Below are 20,067 nucleotides of genomic sequence, written 5' to 3'. Positions count from 1 at the left end.
GGAGTGACTTTGATGCAGCTTAGTGGGCCTTCCTAGTTTGGTTGCGTCTGAACTAGTATAGCCCCACTAGCTCTCAGCAATCTATTTTTTTTTTCTTGCCGGTGTCAGGCACCGGCAATGAGCCATGAGAAAAGTGCAAACTCAGTATACTGTATTCATGGTCGACTTCAATGCAAAAGTGGGGGAAAAGCAGGTTGGCGAGCAAGCAATTGGCAACTACGGCATCGATTCTAGGAATGCAAGAGGAGAGATGTTAGTAGAATTCCCGGAAAGGAATAGGCTTCGAATACTGAATACCTTCTTCAGGAAGCGCAGCAACCGGAAGTGGACCTGGAAAAGCCCTAATGGAGAAAGAAGGAATGAAATATATTTCATACTCTCTGCCGATCCAAGCATAGTGCAGGATGCAGAAGTGTTAGGTACGGTAAAGTGCAGTGACCATAGGTTAGTGAGGTCTAGGATTTCCCTAAATTTGAAGAGAGAAAAAGTGAAATTAGCCAAGAGGAAACAGGCCAACCTAGAGGCAGTAAGGGTAAAAGCAGACCAATTCAGGCTGGTGCTCGCAAACAAATATGCAGCTTTAGAAAAGGAAGATAAAGACAACGTAGAGGTAATGAATGAAACCACAACTAGGTTGATCTCAGAAGCAGCAATTGAAGGGGGAGGTAAGGCACCAAGGCAATTAGTAGGTAAGGGCTCCCAAGAAACAAAGGACTTAATAAAGAAACGACAAAACATGAAAATGTCCAACTCAAGAGATCAGATACAATTCGCTGAATTGTCAAAACTGATCAACAAGAAGAAAGTAAGGGATATTCGAAATTATAACGTGGGAAAGATTGAGGAAGCCGTAAAATATGGACGCAGCATTAAATCAGTAAGAAGAAAGCTTGGCATAGGACAAGGCAAGATGTATGCAGCGAAAGATAAGCATGGTAATATCATCAGCAATTCCGATGACATAGTAAAAGCAGCGGAAGAATTCTGCGCTGACCTGTACAGTGCCCAAAACAGCCAAGCTACTTTCATTCGAAATAGTGATGAACCGGATACAGAGGCTCCTTCTGTAACTAGCGATAAAGTTAGAAGGGCCTTGAAAGACATGACCAGGGGAAAAGCTGCTGGAGAAGATGAGGTCAAAGATGGAGGAGATATCATGCTTGAAAAGCTTACGGCCGTTTATACGCAATGCCTCACAACTTCAAGTGTACCAGAGAGCTGGAAGAACGCCAACATTATACTAATCCATAAGAAGGGAGACGTTAAAGAATTGAAGAATTATAGACCCATTAGCTTGCTTTCAGTATTGTATAAAATATTCACCAAGATAATTTCTAATAGAATCAGGGCAACACTTCACTCCAGCCAACCGAGGGAACAGGCTGGTTTCAGGAAGGGATATTCTACGATGTAATATATCCATGCCATCAATCAGGTAATCATGAAATCTGCGGAGTACAATCTATCTCTCTATATGGCTTTCATAGATTGAGAAATGGCATTTCATTCAGTAGAGATACCAGCAGTCATAGAGGCATTGCGTAATCGAGGAGTACATTAGGGATACGTGAATATATTGGCAAACATCTACGAGGATTCAACAGCTACCTTGGTTCTCCACAAGAAAAGTAGAAAGTTACCTATCAAGAAAGGGGTCAGGCAAGGAGACACAATCTCTCCAATGCTATTCACCGCATGCTTAGAAGAAGTATTCAAGCTCTTAGACTGGGAAGGCTTAGGAGTGAAGAGCAACGGCGAATATCTCAGCAACCTTCGGTTTGCAGATGACATTGTCCTATTCAGCAGCAATGGAGATGAATTACAGCAAATGATTGAGGACCTCAATCGAGAAAGTGTAAGAATTGAGTTGAAGACGAATATGCAGAAGACAAAGATAATGTTCAATAGCCTGGCAAGGGAATAAGAATTCAGGATCGCCAGTCAGCCTCTAGAGTCTGTAAAGGAGTACGTTTATCTAGGTCAATTACTCACAGGGGACCCTGATCACGAGAAAGAAATTTACAGAAGAATAAAATTGGGTTGGAGTGCATACGGCAGGCATTGCCAAATCCTGACTGGGAGCTTACCACTGTCGTTGAAAAGAAAAGGGCACAATCATTGCATTCTACCGGTGCTAACATATGGGGCAGAAACTTGGAGGCTAACAAAGAAGCGCGAGAACAAGTTAAAGACCGCACAAAGAGGGATGGAACGAAAAGTCTTAGGACTAACGTTAAGACACAGGAAGAGAGCAGTGTGGATCAGAGAACAAACGGGGATAACCTATATTCTAGTTGACATTAAGCGGAATAAATGGAGTAGGGCAGGCCATGTAATGCGTAGGATGGGTAATCGGAGGACCATTACGGTTACAGAATGAATACCAAGAGTAGGGAAGCGCAGTCGAGGTCGGCAGAAAACCCGATGGGATGATGAAGTTAGGAAATTTGCAGGCGCAAGTTGGAATACGCTAGCGCATGACAGGGGTAATTGGAGATCGCAGGGAGAGGCCTTCGTCCTGCACTGGACATAAAATATAGGCTGATGATGATGATGATGATGATGATGATGATGATGATGATGATGATGATGACGCCGATGACGACGACGATAGTATTAAGGGCACGTGTCTGGGACTGCACAGCGTCGTAGAGGCTTTGTAGTCCACGAAGGTCATTGGGGATCGAATGGATTGCAAGTCGATGAGTCGCTGCATGTGATCGTGAATGATCAAGTCGTCCTTAGCAAAGCGCCGCTATAGAATGTCCAGGGCATCACTGTAGCAGCTTACAGTTGCTGGAAGTCCCGCGATTGCCAATGCCGCGTTGCCCGTCAAGATCGAGTGTATATAGGTGAACTTGTCGACGTCGGTGAGGCCACCGTTGTTGTGGGTCAGTTGGTTCCCAAAAAGGCGGCCACATTGATGGCCGGCCATTGAACTTTATAAGGTCGATCTTCGGAAAGTGAACACCAGGTTTCTGCGTGGGTCAACGGGTTCGTTTGACGCCGGCGGTGACGTACAGTTAAGTGATTCCTGAATCAGACGTATACGGTATTTGAGCTTCGCGGACGTCGCGGTGGCTCAATCATTTTAGTCTACAACCAGATCAAACTCTGATTCAGCTTCCGTGGTAGACATCAGAGGTACGATTTCGGAGTCAGCTGCCCTCAAGTCGGTGTGAAAATGAATGAGGCTTTCGCTAAGGATGCAGAGCTACTCTTCCGTAACACTATCTTGGCTAAGCGTTGATTCGATGTCGTTAATAAGCCAAGTTACCTGCGATCTCTTGGCTTGGCACTTGAGCTTGAGCGCTTCCATGCTTTAACTCTGCGGTGAGTAGCCAAAGGTCGGTACGATGAATCGATAGGCAGGAAGGCGATTACCTTGGGACCATTGATTTGGTTGGCTATTTCGATGAGTTTCGGCATCACTTGTAGGAAATCAAACCTCCCGTTACATTAAAAAAAACACCGCATATCCGTGCGGGACGACGCTGTGCAGTCCCAGAAAAGCCATAGGGGCCGAGGGCGCTGTCACTCCCGCCGACGGCTTCGGCGGCACAGAACGTGAGTGTTCCTCACAGGACCAATTCAGCAACGCAGCTGCAACAGCCACACGATAGCTGTGCAAACTAATTCATTCAGAATACGGCAGTGGAACTGCAGGGGGTTGCTGCACAAAAGGGCCCCCTTGCAGCAATTTATTCGCTCGTACTCGGAAAAGCCTCACGTAGTACTCCTGCAGGAAACACTAACTAACAGCGTCGTGCTGCCCGGCTACCGGTCTGTCGCAAAACACGACGAAGGAAGAGGAGTGGGTGTACTGATCAGCAAAAAGCTTACCCACGTCGTTCATGACTTCAGGCTGGCGTCGAGCAAGGTCGAACACGTCATGGTAGAAATCATTCCCGGCCCGGAGAACAGAGAGAGCATCTTTGTTTTGAATGTGTACAGCAGTCCCAGGGATCTGAGGCAACGCTTCAGAGCCCTTGTCTCCAAAGCTGCATATCTCGCCAGAGGCGCTCCCCTGGTCGTGGCGGGTGACTTTAACGCTCCATATCATACGTGGGGCTACCCGTATGACACCCGTAAAGGGCAGGACCTATGGAGAGAGGCAATAAATCTGGACCTGATATTGGTCACGGACCCTGCCTTCCCTACCAGGTGCGGTACGTCATCCAGCCGGGACACGACTCCGGACCTCACTTTCGTCAGGGGAGTGGCAGAGGTGAACTGGACAAACCTTAACATGGACTTTGGCAGCGACCACTACGTCTTGGCCACCGTCCTTCGGATCGAGCAGAACAGACAACGCAATTTCCGATTCACCGACTGGGACAAGTTCCGCAAGCTGAGAGAGGAGCGGACCGGGGAAGAGAGGCCCGACCTGGAGCGATGGATTGCAGAGATTCGTGAGGACATTGAGGGCGCGACCAAAGAGGTTAGCACAGACCTCCCGGTACAGAAGATGGACAGCAGGCTGGCGCACCTACTCGAGGCCAAGCAGTCCCTTCTGGCCAGATGGAAGGGTCAGCGGCTCAATCGAAGGCTCCGCAAGAAGATTGCCGAGGTCAACAGAAGCATCGAAAAGCACTGCAAGGTCCTTTCCAGACAGCAATGGGATGAAGTTTGCAACTCGATTGACGGCCATATGCGAAGCGGGGGGTCCTGGAACCTCCTAAAGCATCTGCTGGACGAGACCAACACCAAGTCGAACCAGCGGAGCACGCTGGGAAGAGCGCTGCACGGGGCCAGGCAAGAATCCTCGGACGAGGAGGTTATGGAAAGGTTGATCGCGAAGTACTTGCCGGTAGCCTCCGGTCCGGCGTCCCCCATCCCAGAATCCATCCCCAGAATCCCATCGTGATTTTCCCATCGGGCCCGCGACGCAGCAGAGAGGCTCGGCCTTTCTGTGCCGACGTGGGAGCGGCCCGCTACGTGCTGACGCGCGTTCCGACGGACAATAATAAAGTTTTACCATACCATACCATAGCGCATATCCATGGGGTGAATGATGATGAGTGGGCGAAGCTCCGGAGGGAATCATCGGTAAACCGTGAATCTTCCGTGTAATTCGCCCAGTCTCGCCGCACTAAATCGAACGATTGACTTCCAACAATGACACGCGCCATATGTGACGTCATTCCTATTTTATAACAGCGCCCTTCATTATAATTGCACCATCTCCCGCTTAAGGGGACGCTAGCACAAACGCGTTAGAAACGTGCAGTACTCTCTAGTAAGGGGGAGAGGCCACAGCGTCTTACGCAGCCGTTTACACATGCCGGAACGTGCACCGCGTTTGCCGACGCCATCACATGACTGCTGAGAGAGTATAACCCCCGTATTCATAAACGCTCCTCGACTTGAACTTGACTTGCCACCGTCTTCAACGCGTTTCGAACGCGCTGCCCAAGGCGGTGGCAAGTCAAGTTCAAGTCGAGGAGCGTTTATGAATACGGGGGTAAGGCGGAGAGGCCACAGCGTCTTACACCAACTTCTTACACGGGCCGTAACGCGCTAGCACAAACGCGTTAGAAACGCGCAGTCTTTCGTTAATGTTGGGTATTTATTGTCATCGTGGTGGGTGCGTCCATGTGCGCTTCGTGGCGTAGTGGCTAGCGCCGCGAGTTCGGAAGCGAGGGGTTCCTGGTTCGATTCCGCGCTACGGACACAACTTTCAGAATTTTTTTTTCATAAAAGTAGACGTGGCTACCTACTACTACGACGACGACTACTACTACTACATACTACAGAGGAGGGACAGACCCACACCCTAAGGAGCTTCGCCCCTAAAAGGGCTTTATTAAGAATAAACCGTGAAACGGCTCCGTGAGCAGCCGCTGTTGCGCGTGGTCCACATCACGAGAGAGCTTCGTCCCCTTTTTCGTCGCTCTTGTTCCAACAAGGCCAGCCTGCGTTTCTTGCGGTTGTAAAGAAGCAATGTCACAGCTTCTGTGTCCACCGTTCTAGTCCAACGAACCAAGGCCCAGCGGTTGCTTATGCATTGTAGTAGATTAATTGCATGTGCTGCGGCATTAATCCAGCGTTGATGCAACGTTGCAAAGAGAGTTCCGCTACGTAGGTTTGCGAGCACTTTGTCTTTTCTTGACAGTAGGTACACAGCCTTCATCGCTTCGGTGTTAGCAGTGCTCCGGCAGTCACCACAGACGTGGTGACTGCCGTCCTTCTTTTAAACTAGGACGAAAGGGATTGTGCATTCGATGTGCTGCGTTGGTTTTAGAATGCTTTGGCGATGCAAACAATTGAATTCGTCTTCCATAGATCCGTGATTTGACAGCGGAGCTGGAGGCCAGCCTTGCAAAACTTCGAGTTCCAGGTGATTAAAAGAACCTGTGTAGCTCCCGATGTCTTCTTCGAACACATCTGGTGGCGCCCAAAGACCTGTTTTCTTCGGCGCTGGCCGTCCGACATGATTCGTTCTTTATAAAATTTATTGATTGATTCATTCATTCATTTATTGCTTCATTGATTGATTGAATGGTTCATTGATTGATATTTGTTGCACAGTGTGTGCTGTTAACTTTGCTGCAGTAGTGAATAATAATTATTCTATAATATTGTACAAATCCTAATTAGAATGTTCTGTTTTTTCTTTGTTAAATATGTATCCTGGACACAATATTGTTGGGATATGATGTAGGCATTTCATTTCGTATTGTCAGCTATCTGCATTTTTATACTGCTGTACTATCGCCTATGCTCTAAAAATAAATAAAAAACTATTCTGAGGTTTTATGTGCCAAAACCACGATATGATTACCAGACGCTGTAGTGGGCGACTCCGGATTTTGATCACAACTGTTTCTTTAAAGTGCAACGATGCACGGTACACGCGTGTTTTTCTTCTTTCTGGGGTTTTACGTGCCAAAACCACTTCTGATTATGAGGCACGCCGTAGTGAAGTCTCCGGGTTAATTTTGACCACCTGGGGTTTTTTAACGTGCTCTACAATGTAAGCACACGGGTGTTTTTGCATATCGCACCCATCAAAATAGGCCCACTGTGGTCAGAATTTGATCCTGCGCCTTTGGGCTGAGCAGTCCCCATAATCTATTGCCCACCGTCGGGCACTGTATATGTAAGGAACTAAAAAATAAACAAATAAACAAATAATATTGTTTTTAATAAACTGCTCTGATTAGAAAAACCATGTTGAGTGACGCAAAATTTGACGTTCGTTTTGGATACCCTCAATTTTGACCTACCGTGCTGTAACTGTCACGAAGTGTATTGCAATACAACAAACAGAAAGAATAGCTAAGGAAAATAAACCCGCATTATATCATAGCTGGCGGGCTTATCGCAATTACATCGTATGTGCAACTCTCCTCGTGTGCATCTCTGTTTGTGCAATAGTACGCGGTCGTGGTGATTTCGTTAGTGAATGATCATGCGCTCGCAAGACGAGAAGAAGGTTCACCTTAATAGGCTGCTCCTCTAGGACGAAGGTCGCCCCTACGTTGTCTGAACAGCCGGTGGCCTCAGGACGGAGCCGCATTAGCTGCAGTTTGGAACCAGCTTCGGCCTCCTGGATCGTCACCATCAAGGTTCCATTACGGTACACTATCGTAGACACCGTCCCCACAGCAGCACAGGCATTCAGGATTAAGACGATGGCAGCGCGGAACATGCTACTGCGAAGTAAAGATGAACCATCTCGTAAGTCCGACATTTCCGGCCGTGATAATTGCGCTCTCACAGTTACACAGTCGAGAAAATCTAGCCAAGCGTAAGTAGACGCTTCTTTGGGAAATGAAGCAACTGGTACGAAAGAACAAATATCGATTTGCTTGCTAGGAAATCACTTTTCATTTCCATCGGAATTGCCGACAAAGCCAGGTTTAATTTGTTTTAACAAAAAAGACGAAATACGTCTTCCCTGTCGCTCTGTGCGCTCCGATAGCGCTAGGCATCACTTGATGGAATGCCAACTAGTCTCTTGGTCTGTCATTTTTGCACGATATAGTCTCTAAACAGCATAGCTTAATTACAGCCTTCGTAGAAAATTAGTTACACAAGCGTTCCATAGCGTTAAAAACGTATTTTACGAACCGTGTCCGAAGATTGCCCAATACACATAAATAACTGAACGCAAGAAGAAGACATGTCGCGGGAGTCGAGGCCAGGGTAATGTGGCGGCAAGTTTAAAAATAGCCAGTTAAGTGCGCTTTGCATAAAATTCCTTATTGAAGTGTCCTGAAGCATTCTACGGTTGTTACCCACCATGTTTCTCAGTGTCCTAGAAGAACTGCACGTGACACCGAGTCGACATTCGGTGAAAACGGGAAGAGTTAGCGGTAACGTCTGCACCGAAGGCTTACCGTTTCTGGCCTAATTATGAGCTTTGCAAATATGCACAGAACACAGAATTCATATTTTCATGCGTCATCCGAAGCGAATCGATTATTCGTCCGTTGTCCTCGAACAAAGGAGACTGGTGCCGATTTCATATTTCGTTAAGCGGTATATAGAGTTAAGCATTATGTAAGCGTTATACGCAAGTTTTCCCAGTATATTGAAAGAACGAAATGGTACGCCTAGTTGAAGTTCACACAAAATGAGCTTCATGTTATCCGTCATCGTTGTGTCAATATGAAACGTTTCAGAATGTTTGATTTAATTAGAGGCAGTCTAAGTTATTAGCGCAGCTCTTCGAATACAAGCCAAATTTCCGCGCCAGTGGCCGCGCAAGCCACTTTGTGGGTATTCGCGGGCTTCTGTCACGCTCGAAAAAACGCTTTTATGTAGCACGTTTTTAAGAACAGAAAGCTGCACCGAAAGTTTTTCATGTAGCTCTGCAATTTCCTCTTGACACTTTTCACATAATTTTAATATTTGAGATGGTATTCAATTAATTAACACTAATTTGTAATTAGGCGGAATGCAATAAAATATGAGTATCTCCAAGCGATGGCAAACATTACCTTAGTTTAGTCCAGCTATGCGGTATTTGTATATTTTTACATCTTGGTGCATGATAGTTGGGAGTCTTGGGACACCCTGTATGTTGTGAGCACGATCTTTTCACCTCAACTTCCTCATCTGTACATAACATCATCACCACGAGCCGCGACTTGTTTGTCGTCGTGGCTCGGGTTCTTCGAGAATAAAGAAGTTCCTCAGAAGTGGTGGAGGTGAAGGGTCTTGATTGGAGATTGCAGCAAATGGTGGGGCGATGCGACCACCCGAGCCGAGCTCTAGGGAGAAATGACGAGAGGAGTGCAGCAACGATAAGCAACCTTCAACGGAAAGTAATACGCCCTTCCTCAAGACCCTGGTCTTCTTTAGTGGTGCTCGCAAAAAAAAGTACAGAGCCATTCCACTCTGTGAAAATGGATGAATCCACATTCACAGAGTAGGATGTAAGTTTGCGGTATCGGGGCCACATGGACGGTTCGCATTTTGTTTTTCGCCTCGCAGCCCTGGCGGGTAGCACGCTTACGCTTGGCGTCCGCGGCCCGCTCATCGTCGGTGGTCTCCTTTGCCTTTCCATTCCCTGTTCTGTTGACGCTGTCCTTCTTAGTAGGCACGCTGTTCTTCTTCAGACCGTACAACACGCAGCCTACCCACTTCACAGTAAGAGCAGAACTGATGCAAGGAGCCTACGTGGAGCATTACGTCAGGAGACAGAAAACACTCAGATTGGAAGACACTAGTATGAATTTCTTGATGAAATTATTTTGCGTGAAAGCTACGCATTATGCAAAATTTTATTCCAGACTTCCGAATTTTTTTCGTTAAAATTGTATCAAGGAACTATGCATTTATTGCTATGAATGCGTTAGTGACTTATTATTGACACGTATAAATGTTTATCTTTCACCGGTGGCCGCTTTCCACCGGCTAACAAATGTTAAACGTTATCGCTCGGCGCAGGACGCGCCTGTATCGGAAGTTTCTAGAACGTTATCGATGCTTCTTTCCGTTGCCTGTTTTCACCGACGCTTATGTTGTCTGATTGTATGACCGACGCGAATTGTCTAGAACTTTCTGGAAGACCCGTGGGCATCAGGGAGTAATCTGGAACCTTCGATGACTCAGGTATAAAAGCCGACGCGCTTCGCCGCTGATCAGATTTTCGACGATCGCCGACTGCGTTCGCCGCTATCGTTGTGCTTTGAGTGTAGCTTGCTTTTGTGGGCACAGGTTCGCCCAATAAAGAAACAGTTTCGTCATGCACAGTTTTACGACTGTTTTCTTCAGCGTCACTACTACGTGACATCTGGTGGAGGTGCTTTTGTGTCCATGCAGCGGACGCCCCCGAAAAGCCGTGATCCAAGCCCGAACCCTGAAGAGAATACCAACGTTGTCCCGGAGCATCTAGCTAGCCTCAGGCTATAAAACCAATCCCCGGAGTACGGACTTCTTACCCAAGAAGACCACAGCGATCAAGTCAAGTCAACGACCCCAATGGCAGCCCCAGCGTCCCCCATCCTGCTGCAACAACCTCGGGAGCCACCGACCTTCCATGGATCATCTGCTGAAGACCCTGAAACTTGGCTGGAGACATACGAGAGGACCGCGACGTTCAACAAATGGAGCGACGACGACAAGCTGCGCCATGTCTATTTTTCGTTGGATGACGCTGCTCGGACCTGGTTTGAGAACAGAGAGACCACCCTGGTGACATGGGACATATTTCGTGAGAACTTAGTGAGAACCATCACGAGTGTCGCACGAAAGGAAAGGGCTGAAGTTCTCTTAGAAACCAGAGTTCAAATTAGCTGCCAAATCACCCTCGCGGTCACGCACTCAGCGCTGCGACGATTTGGTTACTTGTTTTCTTTACACTAACATAAGAAGTGTTCTTCCCAAAAATGTGGCTCTTTCTTCACTAATCGATTCATGCGGTTCGTCTATCATCGCACTTACAGAGACTTGGTTAAACAACACGATCCCAGACAATGTCGTTTTGCTTTGTGACTCCGTTTTTAACTTATTTCGTTGTGACCGCGGGGACCGTAGGGGTGGCGGTGTACTTCTTGCCATCAAGAAAGAGATAACTGCTGTGCTTATCGATGTCACGTCATGCATAGAGTCAGTGTGGGTTCGTTTGAAATGCGGCCCAACAGATGCCATTATTGGGGTGATTTACCGTCCTCCTAACATGACCACATCATTCTCAAGTGAACTCTGTCTTGTGTTAAGCGAACTTACAGTACGTTTTCCCAGTTCTAGCTTACTAATACTAGGTGACTTTAACTTTCCTGTAATTAATTGGTCCTCATTAACAGCCCCAGGTAGTGATCCAGAAGCTCAGGCTTTCCTTCAGTGCTGCCTTGATTTCTCATTGCAGCAACTTATCTCCGAACCCACGCGTCGTTCCGCCACTTCAGCCAATGTTCTCGATCTTATCCTAACCAACAATCCTTACATTTGCTCTAATATTGCGCACTTAGAAGGCCTTTCAGATCATTCCATAATCACCGGAAATGTGAACTTTGTGCCTCACAGAAAATCAACGCGTACTAAACAAATCAGGTGCTACAACCGAGCAAACTTCGGTGAAATAAACGCCGAGTTGGCAGTCTTTGCTGAACACTTTCTTCACGATTTTCGAAAACGTTCAGTGGAGGCCAACTGGAACCTGTTCAGTAAAAAACTTGCTGCTCTTGTCGACAAGTACATACCTATCATTAGCATACCATGCGCCAACACTGCGCCTTGGTTTAATAGCCATCTACGTCGCCTTAACAATAAGAAGAAACGCCTGTACACACAGGCCGACTTAAACAGGCAATCCGATTCCTGGCAACGCTACAAAGCCTGCGATAAGGAATATCAGTCGGCACTGATATCTACTCGTCGCCATTTCTTCTCACACGATCTACCATCAATGTTAACAAACAACCCTCGAAAGTTCTGGCAGACAATCAATCCTTCTCATAAACCCGAAATAACCCTAACCGATGCAGCAGGAGACAGTATTCCTGCAGCGGAATGCGCTGAAGTATTCAATAAAGCATTCACATCAGTTTTTACCAGAGAAGAGGCTTTTCTAGCCCCCAACACAATGAATATTTCAAACACCTCAATGTCCGAAATAATTATTAGTGAGACCGGTATCTTATCTTTACTAACGAAACTTAAAACTTCATCAGCCTCTGATCACCTAGGTTTCAACAACAAAATACTCATGAATTCATCAGAAGGTATTCATCGCATCTTGTCCGCTATTTTTTCACAGTCTCTTTCATCTGGTTTCGTTCCAAGCGACTGGCGGTTAGCTAAGGTCGTGCCGATTTTCAAGTCTGGGGATCGTTCTTTGCCTCTCAATTATCGTCCCATTTCATTAACCAGCACAGTTTGCAAACTCCTTGAGCATGTGATTCACTCCCAGGTTATTAACTATTTAGAAGAACATAACATCATCTTTAAGTACCAACATGGTTTCCGTAAAGGCTACTCGTGCGAAACGCAACTTGCTGGATTCATCCAAGAACTACATTCATCTGTCGATGCTGGTATTCAAGTCGATTCCATATTTTTAGATTTTTCAAAAGCTTTTGATAGGGTACCTCACAATCAGTTATTAACAAAGTTAGCACTGCTTAATATTCACCCTCTTGTTTTAGCATGGGTAAAACATTTTCTTTCTTCAAGGTTTCAGTTTACCACTGTCAATAACCATAATTCTTCTTTCAGCCAAGTACATTCTGGCGTCCCACAAGGAAGTGTACTTGGTCCCTTACTTTTCCTGATATTCATTAACGATTTACCTAACTCTGTTTCGTCCCAAATCAGACTTTTCGCTGACGATTGTGTAATTTACCGTAACATTTATTCTAATGATGATTGCCTTGCCCTACAACATGACATTGACTCAGTAACAGCATGGTGCTCTACCTGGCTCATGCAACTTAACCCTTCCAAAACAAAATGCATGTCTTTCACTAACCGTAAGTCTCGAATTCCAACCGCATATACCTTAAACAATAATCCACTTGAGTTGGTAACCACTTATAAGTATCTCGGTGTTCACATTTATTCCGGCTTAACATGGAACCATCATATTAACCTTACCGTTGCATCCGTTAATCGGTCATTAGGTCTTTTAAAACATAACCTAAAGCATGCTCCTTCCCACCTCCGATCACGTGCTTATACCACTCTAATCCGGCCTAAAATCGAATATGCTTCGGCAATTTGGGACCCACATCAAGCATATCTAATAAATAGCATTGAATCACTGCAGAACCGCGCAGTTCGTTTCATCTATTCTGATTATTCACGTCATACCAGCATCACAGCATTGAAGAAACGTGCCGGCTTTCAAGAACTATCCCTCGGCCGTAAAATTGCACGTTTATCACTTTTTCATAAATTGTATCATCACTCAACTCTTCATAACGACTTTTTTTGTTTGCCATCTGCTATTTTTGATAGACGCGACCATCCTTTCAAAGTCAAGCGCGTGTCATGTCGTTCATTTAACTATGCACATTCATTCATTCCACGCACTATAACTGACTGGAACGCTTTGCCTCCACGTGTTGCTACCACCACAGATCACGATAAATATTTAAATCTATTGTCTGCCAGTGCTACAGCGTAATCATTGTGTATATTGTTATTTGGACGTGCATCGTTTTTTTTTACTTCTATGATGATTCTCGTGTTGTTTTTGTGTTTTAAATAAATTTGTTTGCAGGTTGTACAGCTGTTATCAATCTGTATAGTGTTGCATAGTGTTATGACTGTATAACGAAATTCTAACTTGTTAGTATAGTTTCACATGTGTTCTCTTTGTTGTTGTATTTGTGCCCCCCCCCCCTATGTAATACCCTCGGTTGCGAGGGCCTTTAGGGGTATTTTGTATAAATAAATAAATTGCCGAACGAGAACATCGCGATCTTCACGGAGGAGATTACTCGCCTCTTCCGCCATGCCGAACCCGACATGCTCGAAGAAAAGAAAGTTCGGTTCTTGATGCAGGGTGTCAAGGAGCCACTCTTCGCTGGATTGATGCGCAACCCGCCCAAGACTGTCGCAGAATTTGCTTCGGAGGCCACAACGATCGAGAAGACGCTTGAAATGCGCGCCAGGCAATACAACCGCCGTGCCCTGAACAACTACACCGAAGCTCAAGCGCTAGGCGCCGACGACCTGCGAGAGACGACCAGAGCGGTCGTACGGGAAGAGTTACAGAAGTTATGTCCAAGGTCGCCGCCTCAGGTGGGCTCGATCGCTGACATAGTTAAAGAAGAGGTTCAGCGTTCACTGGAAGTGCCAGAAGTTCCGGCATCGCCTCAACCACAACCGGAAGCGGTGACCTATGCCGCCATCGCCCGCCGTCAAGGACCCCGTCCACGCTCGCGCCAGGGCCCCATAACGCCACTGTTCCGTCGTCCACCGCCGCCGCCAGCACGCCCGCCCGTCGCCCAGCGCAGCTACCCGAGAAAGACAGACATTTGGCGCGCCCCCGACCACCGCCCGCTCTGTTATCACTGTGGGGAAGCCGGCCATGTCTACCGCCGATGCCCATACCGCGAGATGGGCCTACGAGGGTTCGCCGTCAACGCGCCACGTCCACAGCTTGGCGATCGGCCACGTGATATCGCCGACTACATTGCCGGAACCCAATGGAGACCCCGACGTCCTTCGCGTTCACCATCGCCGGGACGCTACCTGTCGCCGCAGCGCCGACCATACATTGGCGCAGCCCGGGGCCGGTCCGTGATCCCTTATCCGGGATACTGAAAGCAGCAACCGATGGAGGTGAGGTTGCTGTACGACGCAATGCCGAAGATCCTCCGCCGCCCACGAAGAAGATTCGCGAATCATCACGACGAGATATCAGCACGCCGCCTGGAAAGAGCCTTGAAGACAACACTTCGCCGCCGCAAGAAGACCGGCCGACGCGACGTAGCAGCAGCGGAGCAAGACGACGCAGCCGTGATCCGACGCCACGACTTAACCGTAATGCTAGACGACGGTCTACCGACTTTGACGTGCTCATCGATGGTCATAACGTCACCGCTCTCGTCGACACTGGCGCCGACTATTCCGTCTTCAGTGGCGCGTTCGCCGCCAAGTTAAAGAAGGTGAAGACGGCCTGGCAAGGACCCGATAACCGGACAGCGGGAGGCCACCTAATAACGCCGGCTGGAATCTGCACAGCGTGAGTCACGGTAAACAACCGCACTTACCCAGCAAGCTTCGTAATCCTGCAGCACTGCTCCAGGGATGTCATCCTATAGGCATGGACTTTCTAAACCAACACGGTGCAGTCATCGACTTCAGGTCCAAGTCGATAACGCTTTCAACGTACAACGCGATACCACTGGATACAAGCATAAGTTACCATGCCTTGAATGTGCTTAAAGAACAAGTCACCTCACACACAAGACTGCCTCGCTCCAGCGTAATGATTTCCGTCGGTACCGAAGTGCCTGCAGACATAGAGGGCGTCATCGAGGGCGATCATCACTTACTGCTCGACCGCGAAATTTGCGTCGCTAGAGGCATAGCTGAGCGGCGTGCAGGGAAAGCAAGGGTGATGCTCACGAACTTCAGCCCCGAATACAAGCACATTAACAAAGGCACCACGATCGCCTACATCGACGAAATAGTACAAGCCAGCAGTGCTTTCGCCTTCACGGATTCCAGTGCACCTGCAACGACGACTATAATACCTGAACCACCTTTCGACGTCAATCAGAACCTTCCCAGGCATAAGAAAGAACAACTAAAAGCTCTGCTCCTGCAATACAAGGACTGCTTCTCGTCGTCGTCAAAAGTTCGACAAACCCCTGTCGCCAAGCACCGCATCATAACCGACGAAAATGTCCGCCCACTCCGTCAGAGCCCGTACCGAGTTTCGGCGCGCGAACGCGAAGCCATAAGGCAACAAGTCGACGAAATGCTACGCGACGACATCATCCAGCCGTCCAAGAGTCCGTGGGCGTCCCCCGTGGTATTAGTGAAGAAGAAGGATGGAACCCTACGTTTCTACGTCGATTATCGTCGCCTAAACAAGATCACGAAGAAGGACGTAAACCCCCTCCCACGGATTGACGACGCCTTGGATCGACTCTACAACGCAAAGTATTTTTCGTCGATGGACCTCAAAACCGGCTACTGGCAAATCGAAGTCGACGAGAGGGACCGGGAGAAGACTGCCTTTATAACACCAGATGGACTGTTCGAGTTCAAGGTTATGCCGTTTGGTCTTTGCTCGGCACCTGCGACTTTCCAACGCGTCATGGATACAGTACTGACAGGCTTGAAGTGGCAGACTTGCCTCGTCTATTTGGACGACGTTGTTGTGTTTGCCTCAAGCTTCGAAGAACACCTGCGGCGCCTTGAAACAGTTCTTCAAGCAATCAAAACCTCCGGACTCACGTTAAAGCCAGAAAAGTGCCGCTTCGCATATGAGGAGCTCTTGTTCTTGGGCCACGTCATCAACAAGTCTGGAGTGCGCCCCGACCCTCAGAAAACTGCAGCCATCTCCAACTTTCCTCCGCCGGCCGACAAGAAAGCAGTGCGTAGATTTCTTGGACTGTGCGCCTATTACAGGCGCTTCGTCAAGGACTTTTCACGGATCGCCGAGCCACTGACGTACCTTACGAAGGCCGACGTCGAGTTCAAGTGGGAGACGCCGCAAGTCGAAGCATTTGAAGAACTAAAGCGACGCCTGCAATCGCCGCCAAGACTTGCGCATTTCGACGAAAACGCCGATACCGAAGTCCACACCGACGCAAGCAGCGTAGGACTCGGCGCCGTTCTTGTGAAGAGGACTGACGGACTAGAAAGGGTTGTAAGTTACGCTAGCCGGTCGCTATAGAAGGCGGAAGCAAATTATTCCACAACAGAAAAGGAGTGCCTCGCCATCATCTGGGCTACATCAAAGTTTCGTCCCTACCTCTATGGCAGGCCCTTTAAAATTGTGAGCGACCACCACGCCTTGTGTTGGCTAGCTAACTTGAAGGATCCTTCAGGTCGCCTCGCACGATGGAGTCTTAGACTTCAAGCATTCGACATCACCGTCGTTTACAAGTCCGGGCGAAAGCACTCTGACGCCGACTGCTTCTCTCGCGCCCCCGTAGAACCACCGCCACAAGACGACCAGGATGACGACACTTTCTTGGGACCCATCAGTGCCGACGAATTCGCCGAACAACAGCGAGCCGACCCCGAACTAAGGAGCCTTGTAGACTACCTGGAAGGCAAGACCGTCATTGTGCCGAAGGTGTTCAGGCGAGGATTGGCGTCGTTTTTCTTGCAAAACGACATTCTCCTAAAGAAGAACTTCTCACCCCTCCGAGCCAACTACCTCCTCTTGGTACCCTCAGCATTGCGTCCAGAGGTTCTGCAAGCTCTCCATGACGACCCAACGGCTGGACACCTCGGTTTTTCCCGCACGCTCAAGAAAAATACTACTGGCCTCGCCTCTCTGCCGACGTCGCCCATTACGTAAGGACATGCCGAGACTGTCAGCGACGCAAAACACCGCCGACAAGGCCAGCCGGACTTCTACAGCCGATCGAGCCACCTCGCCGACCGTTCCAGCAGATCGGGATGGACTTACTGGGGCCTTTTCCGACGTCGACGTCCGGGAATAAATGGATCGTCGTAGCTACGGACTACCTCACCCGCTACGCCGAAACAAAAGCCTTGCCCAAAGGCAGTGCCGCCGAGGTAGCCCGATTCTTCGTTGAGAACATCCTCCTGCGTCACGGTGCCCCAGAAGTCCTCATCACCGACAGAGGTACGGCCTTTACGGCTGAACTAACTCAAGCCATCCTGCGCTACAGCCAGACAAGCCATCGCCGGACCACCGCCTACCACCCGCAGACGAATGGCCTCACCGAGCGCCTAAATAAGACCATCGCCGACATGCTGGCAATGTAATGTACGTCGACGTCGAACACAAGACGTGGGATGCCATCCTTCCGTACGTGACCTTCGCATACAACACGGCCGTGCAAGAATCGACGCACATGGGGCCGTTCAACCTGGTCTACGGAAGGAACTCGGCAACGACACTTGACGCCATGCTACCAGACGTCGCTGACGAAGAAAATCTCGACGTTGCCACTTATTTGCAGCGTGCCGAAGAAGGTCGACAGCTCGCCCGCCTGCGCATCAAGAACCAGCAGAGGACCGACAGCCGACACTACAATCTACGACGACGCTACGTCGAGTACCAGCCCGGAGACCGTGTTTGGGTCTGGACTCCGATACGCCGACGAGGACTTAGCGAGAAACTCTTACGTTGCTATTTAGGACCCTATAACAACATCCGACGTATTGGCGCACTGGACTATGAGGTCGTGCCAGACGGCATTTCGCAATCACAGCGACGCCGGGCCCGACCTGAAGTCATCCACGTGGTGCGTCTTAAGCCTTTCTACGCCCGCTGACGACGTTAGGTACTTTGTTACTTTGTTATTGTTTTTTTTACGCATGATTTTGGTTTCGCTTTCGTGTTTGTAGCATCGGGACGATGATTTTTAAGGGGAGGGTATTGACACGTGTAAATGTTTATCTTTCACCGGTGGCCGCTTTCCCCCGGCTAACAAATGTTAAACGTTATCGCTCGGCGCAGGACGCGCCTGTATCGGAAGTTTCTAGAACGTTATCGATGCTTCTTTCCGTTGCCTGTTTTCACCGACGCTTATGTTATCTGATTGTATGACCGACGCGAATTGTCTAGAACTTTCTGGAAGACCCGCGGGCATCAGGGAGTAATCTGGAACCTTCGATGACTAAAGTATAAAAGCCGACGCGCTTCGCCGCTGATCAGATTTTCGACGATCGCCGACTGCGTTCGCCGCTATCGTTGTGCTTTGAGTGTAGCTTGCTTTTGTGGGCACAGGTTCGCCCAATAAAGAAACAGTTTCGTCATGCACAGTTTTACGACTGTTTTCTTCAGCGTCACTACTACGTGACGCGTATCATTATACAACGCGTACAAACATTTTGTATTTCCACGCTCTCACTGCATGTAAACGGGGGCTTGAAGCTTCTCAACTGGATAGATTCACTTTTTTTCGAGCCCTCGTCTTCCACAAAAGAACAGACTTGTGGATGGAATAAAGTTTTCTCATTGAATACTCGGGATGGCCTACAGGCGTATGGTGCGAACGTAGACATGGCTGACGCGGGTCAAAGTCTAGTATCTGTTCTTATCAGCTTTATTATCTGATACGGGTTGTATTTCGACCCAAGATATTACTCTTATTTCTGCAAGTTGGCGGAGTGCTTGAAGCCTGCTTACCTCCGCCGTGGGTCGGCTCGGTATTGTACTATCTTCAGGATCTGCCCACGTTCTTGGTCAACGGACATCGATCCGCTGGAAACTAACTATTACAGCTGCGCTGTAAAAAAGACTAAAAAAAAAGGACGGCTCAGTACGCTTTTCCGTCGACTACCGCGCCCTCAAAAATATCACACGCAAGGACATTTGTCCCCTGTTACGAACTGATGACGCGTTGGACTCGGTGCAGGGCGCTGAGTACTTCTCCAGTCTTAATCTTCAATCTGACTAATGGAAAATGCCAATGCATGAGTCTGAGAAGAAGAAAACTGCATTTGCCACACCGGACGGGCTCTACACATTCAACGTGATGCCTTTCGGGCTCTGCAACGCGCCTGCCACATTCGAGCAGTGTCTTACATGGTCTCAAATGAACCTGCCAGGGTTATCTTGACGATATAGTTTTTTTCTTCAACATTCTCACAACATCTTGAGAGCCTTCAAGAAGTTCTAACCTGCATTGGCTTTAATGCAGCTCAACACACAAAAAAAAAATGCCATTTCGTGAGAGAGAAAGAGAGAGATTCAACTTTTATTGGTGCCAGCAATCACGAGGGCGGACGCAACCTCCCTCCGCCTAGCTGACGGCTGAGATCCCCTGGGTCTCAGCGCCTGTCTCGGCTAGCTAGACGGCCCAGACCTGGTCTTGCTGGTGTGAGCTGAGCAGCAGGGTCTCCCACTGCTGCCGGTTTTGAATTTTGCAGCCCTCGAAAGGAGCCGCCTTCGAGCATGCCCAAAGAATATGTGTAAGAACCGCCCTACATTTACATTAATTTGTATTG

General features: G+C 48.4%; 1 protein-coding gene and 1 pseudogene across 1 annotated transcript in view; one reads left to right on the top strand and one right to left on the bottom strand.

Annotated features, from left to right (window-relative positions):
* Positions 1 to 7,653, bottom strand: part of LOC125940717 (uncharacterized) — a 59,583-nt gene extending 51,930 nt beyond the window's left edge. Inside the window, exon 1 of the mRNA XM_049657189.1 lies at positions 7,445 to 7,653. Within this exon, the coding sequence (XP_049513146.1) occupies positions 7,445 to 7,567 (123 nt within the window). The 5' untranslated portion in view covers positions 7,568 to 7,653. The remainder of the gene's footprint in view (positions 1 to 7,444) is intronic.
* An 11,467-nt stretch (positions 7,654 to 19,120) lies between these two features.
* LOC119432072 (U2 spliceosomal RNA) lies at positions 19,121 to 19,300 on the top strand (annotated as a pseudogene).
* Positions 19,301 to 20,067: the final 767 nt, after the last annotated feature.

The sequence above is a fragment of the Dermacentor silvarum genome, chromosome 10 (assembly GCF_013339745.2).
Source record: "Dermacentor silvarum isolate Dsil-2018 chromosome 10, BIME_Dsil_1.4, whole genome shotgun sequence".
Taxonomy (NCBI): Eukaryota; Metazoa; Arthropoda; class Arachnida; order Ixodida; family Ixodidae; genus Dermacentor; species Dermacentor silvarum.
Note: the sequence above shows the minus strand (reverse complement) of the source record. Positions and strands in the feature narration are given on the sequence as shown.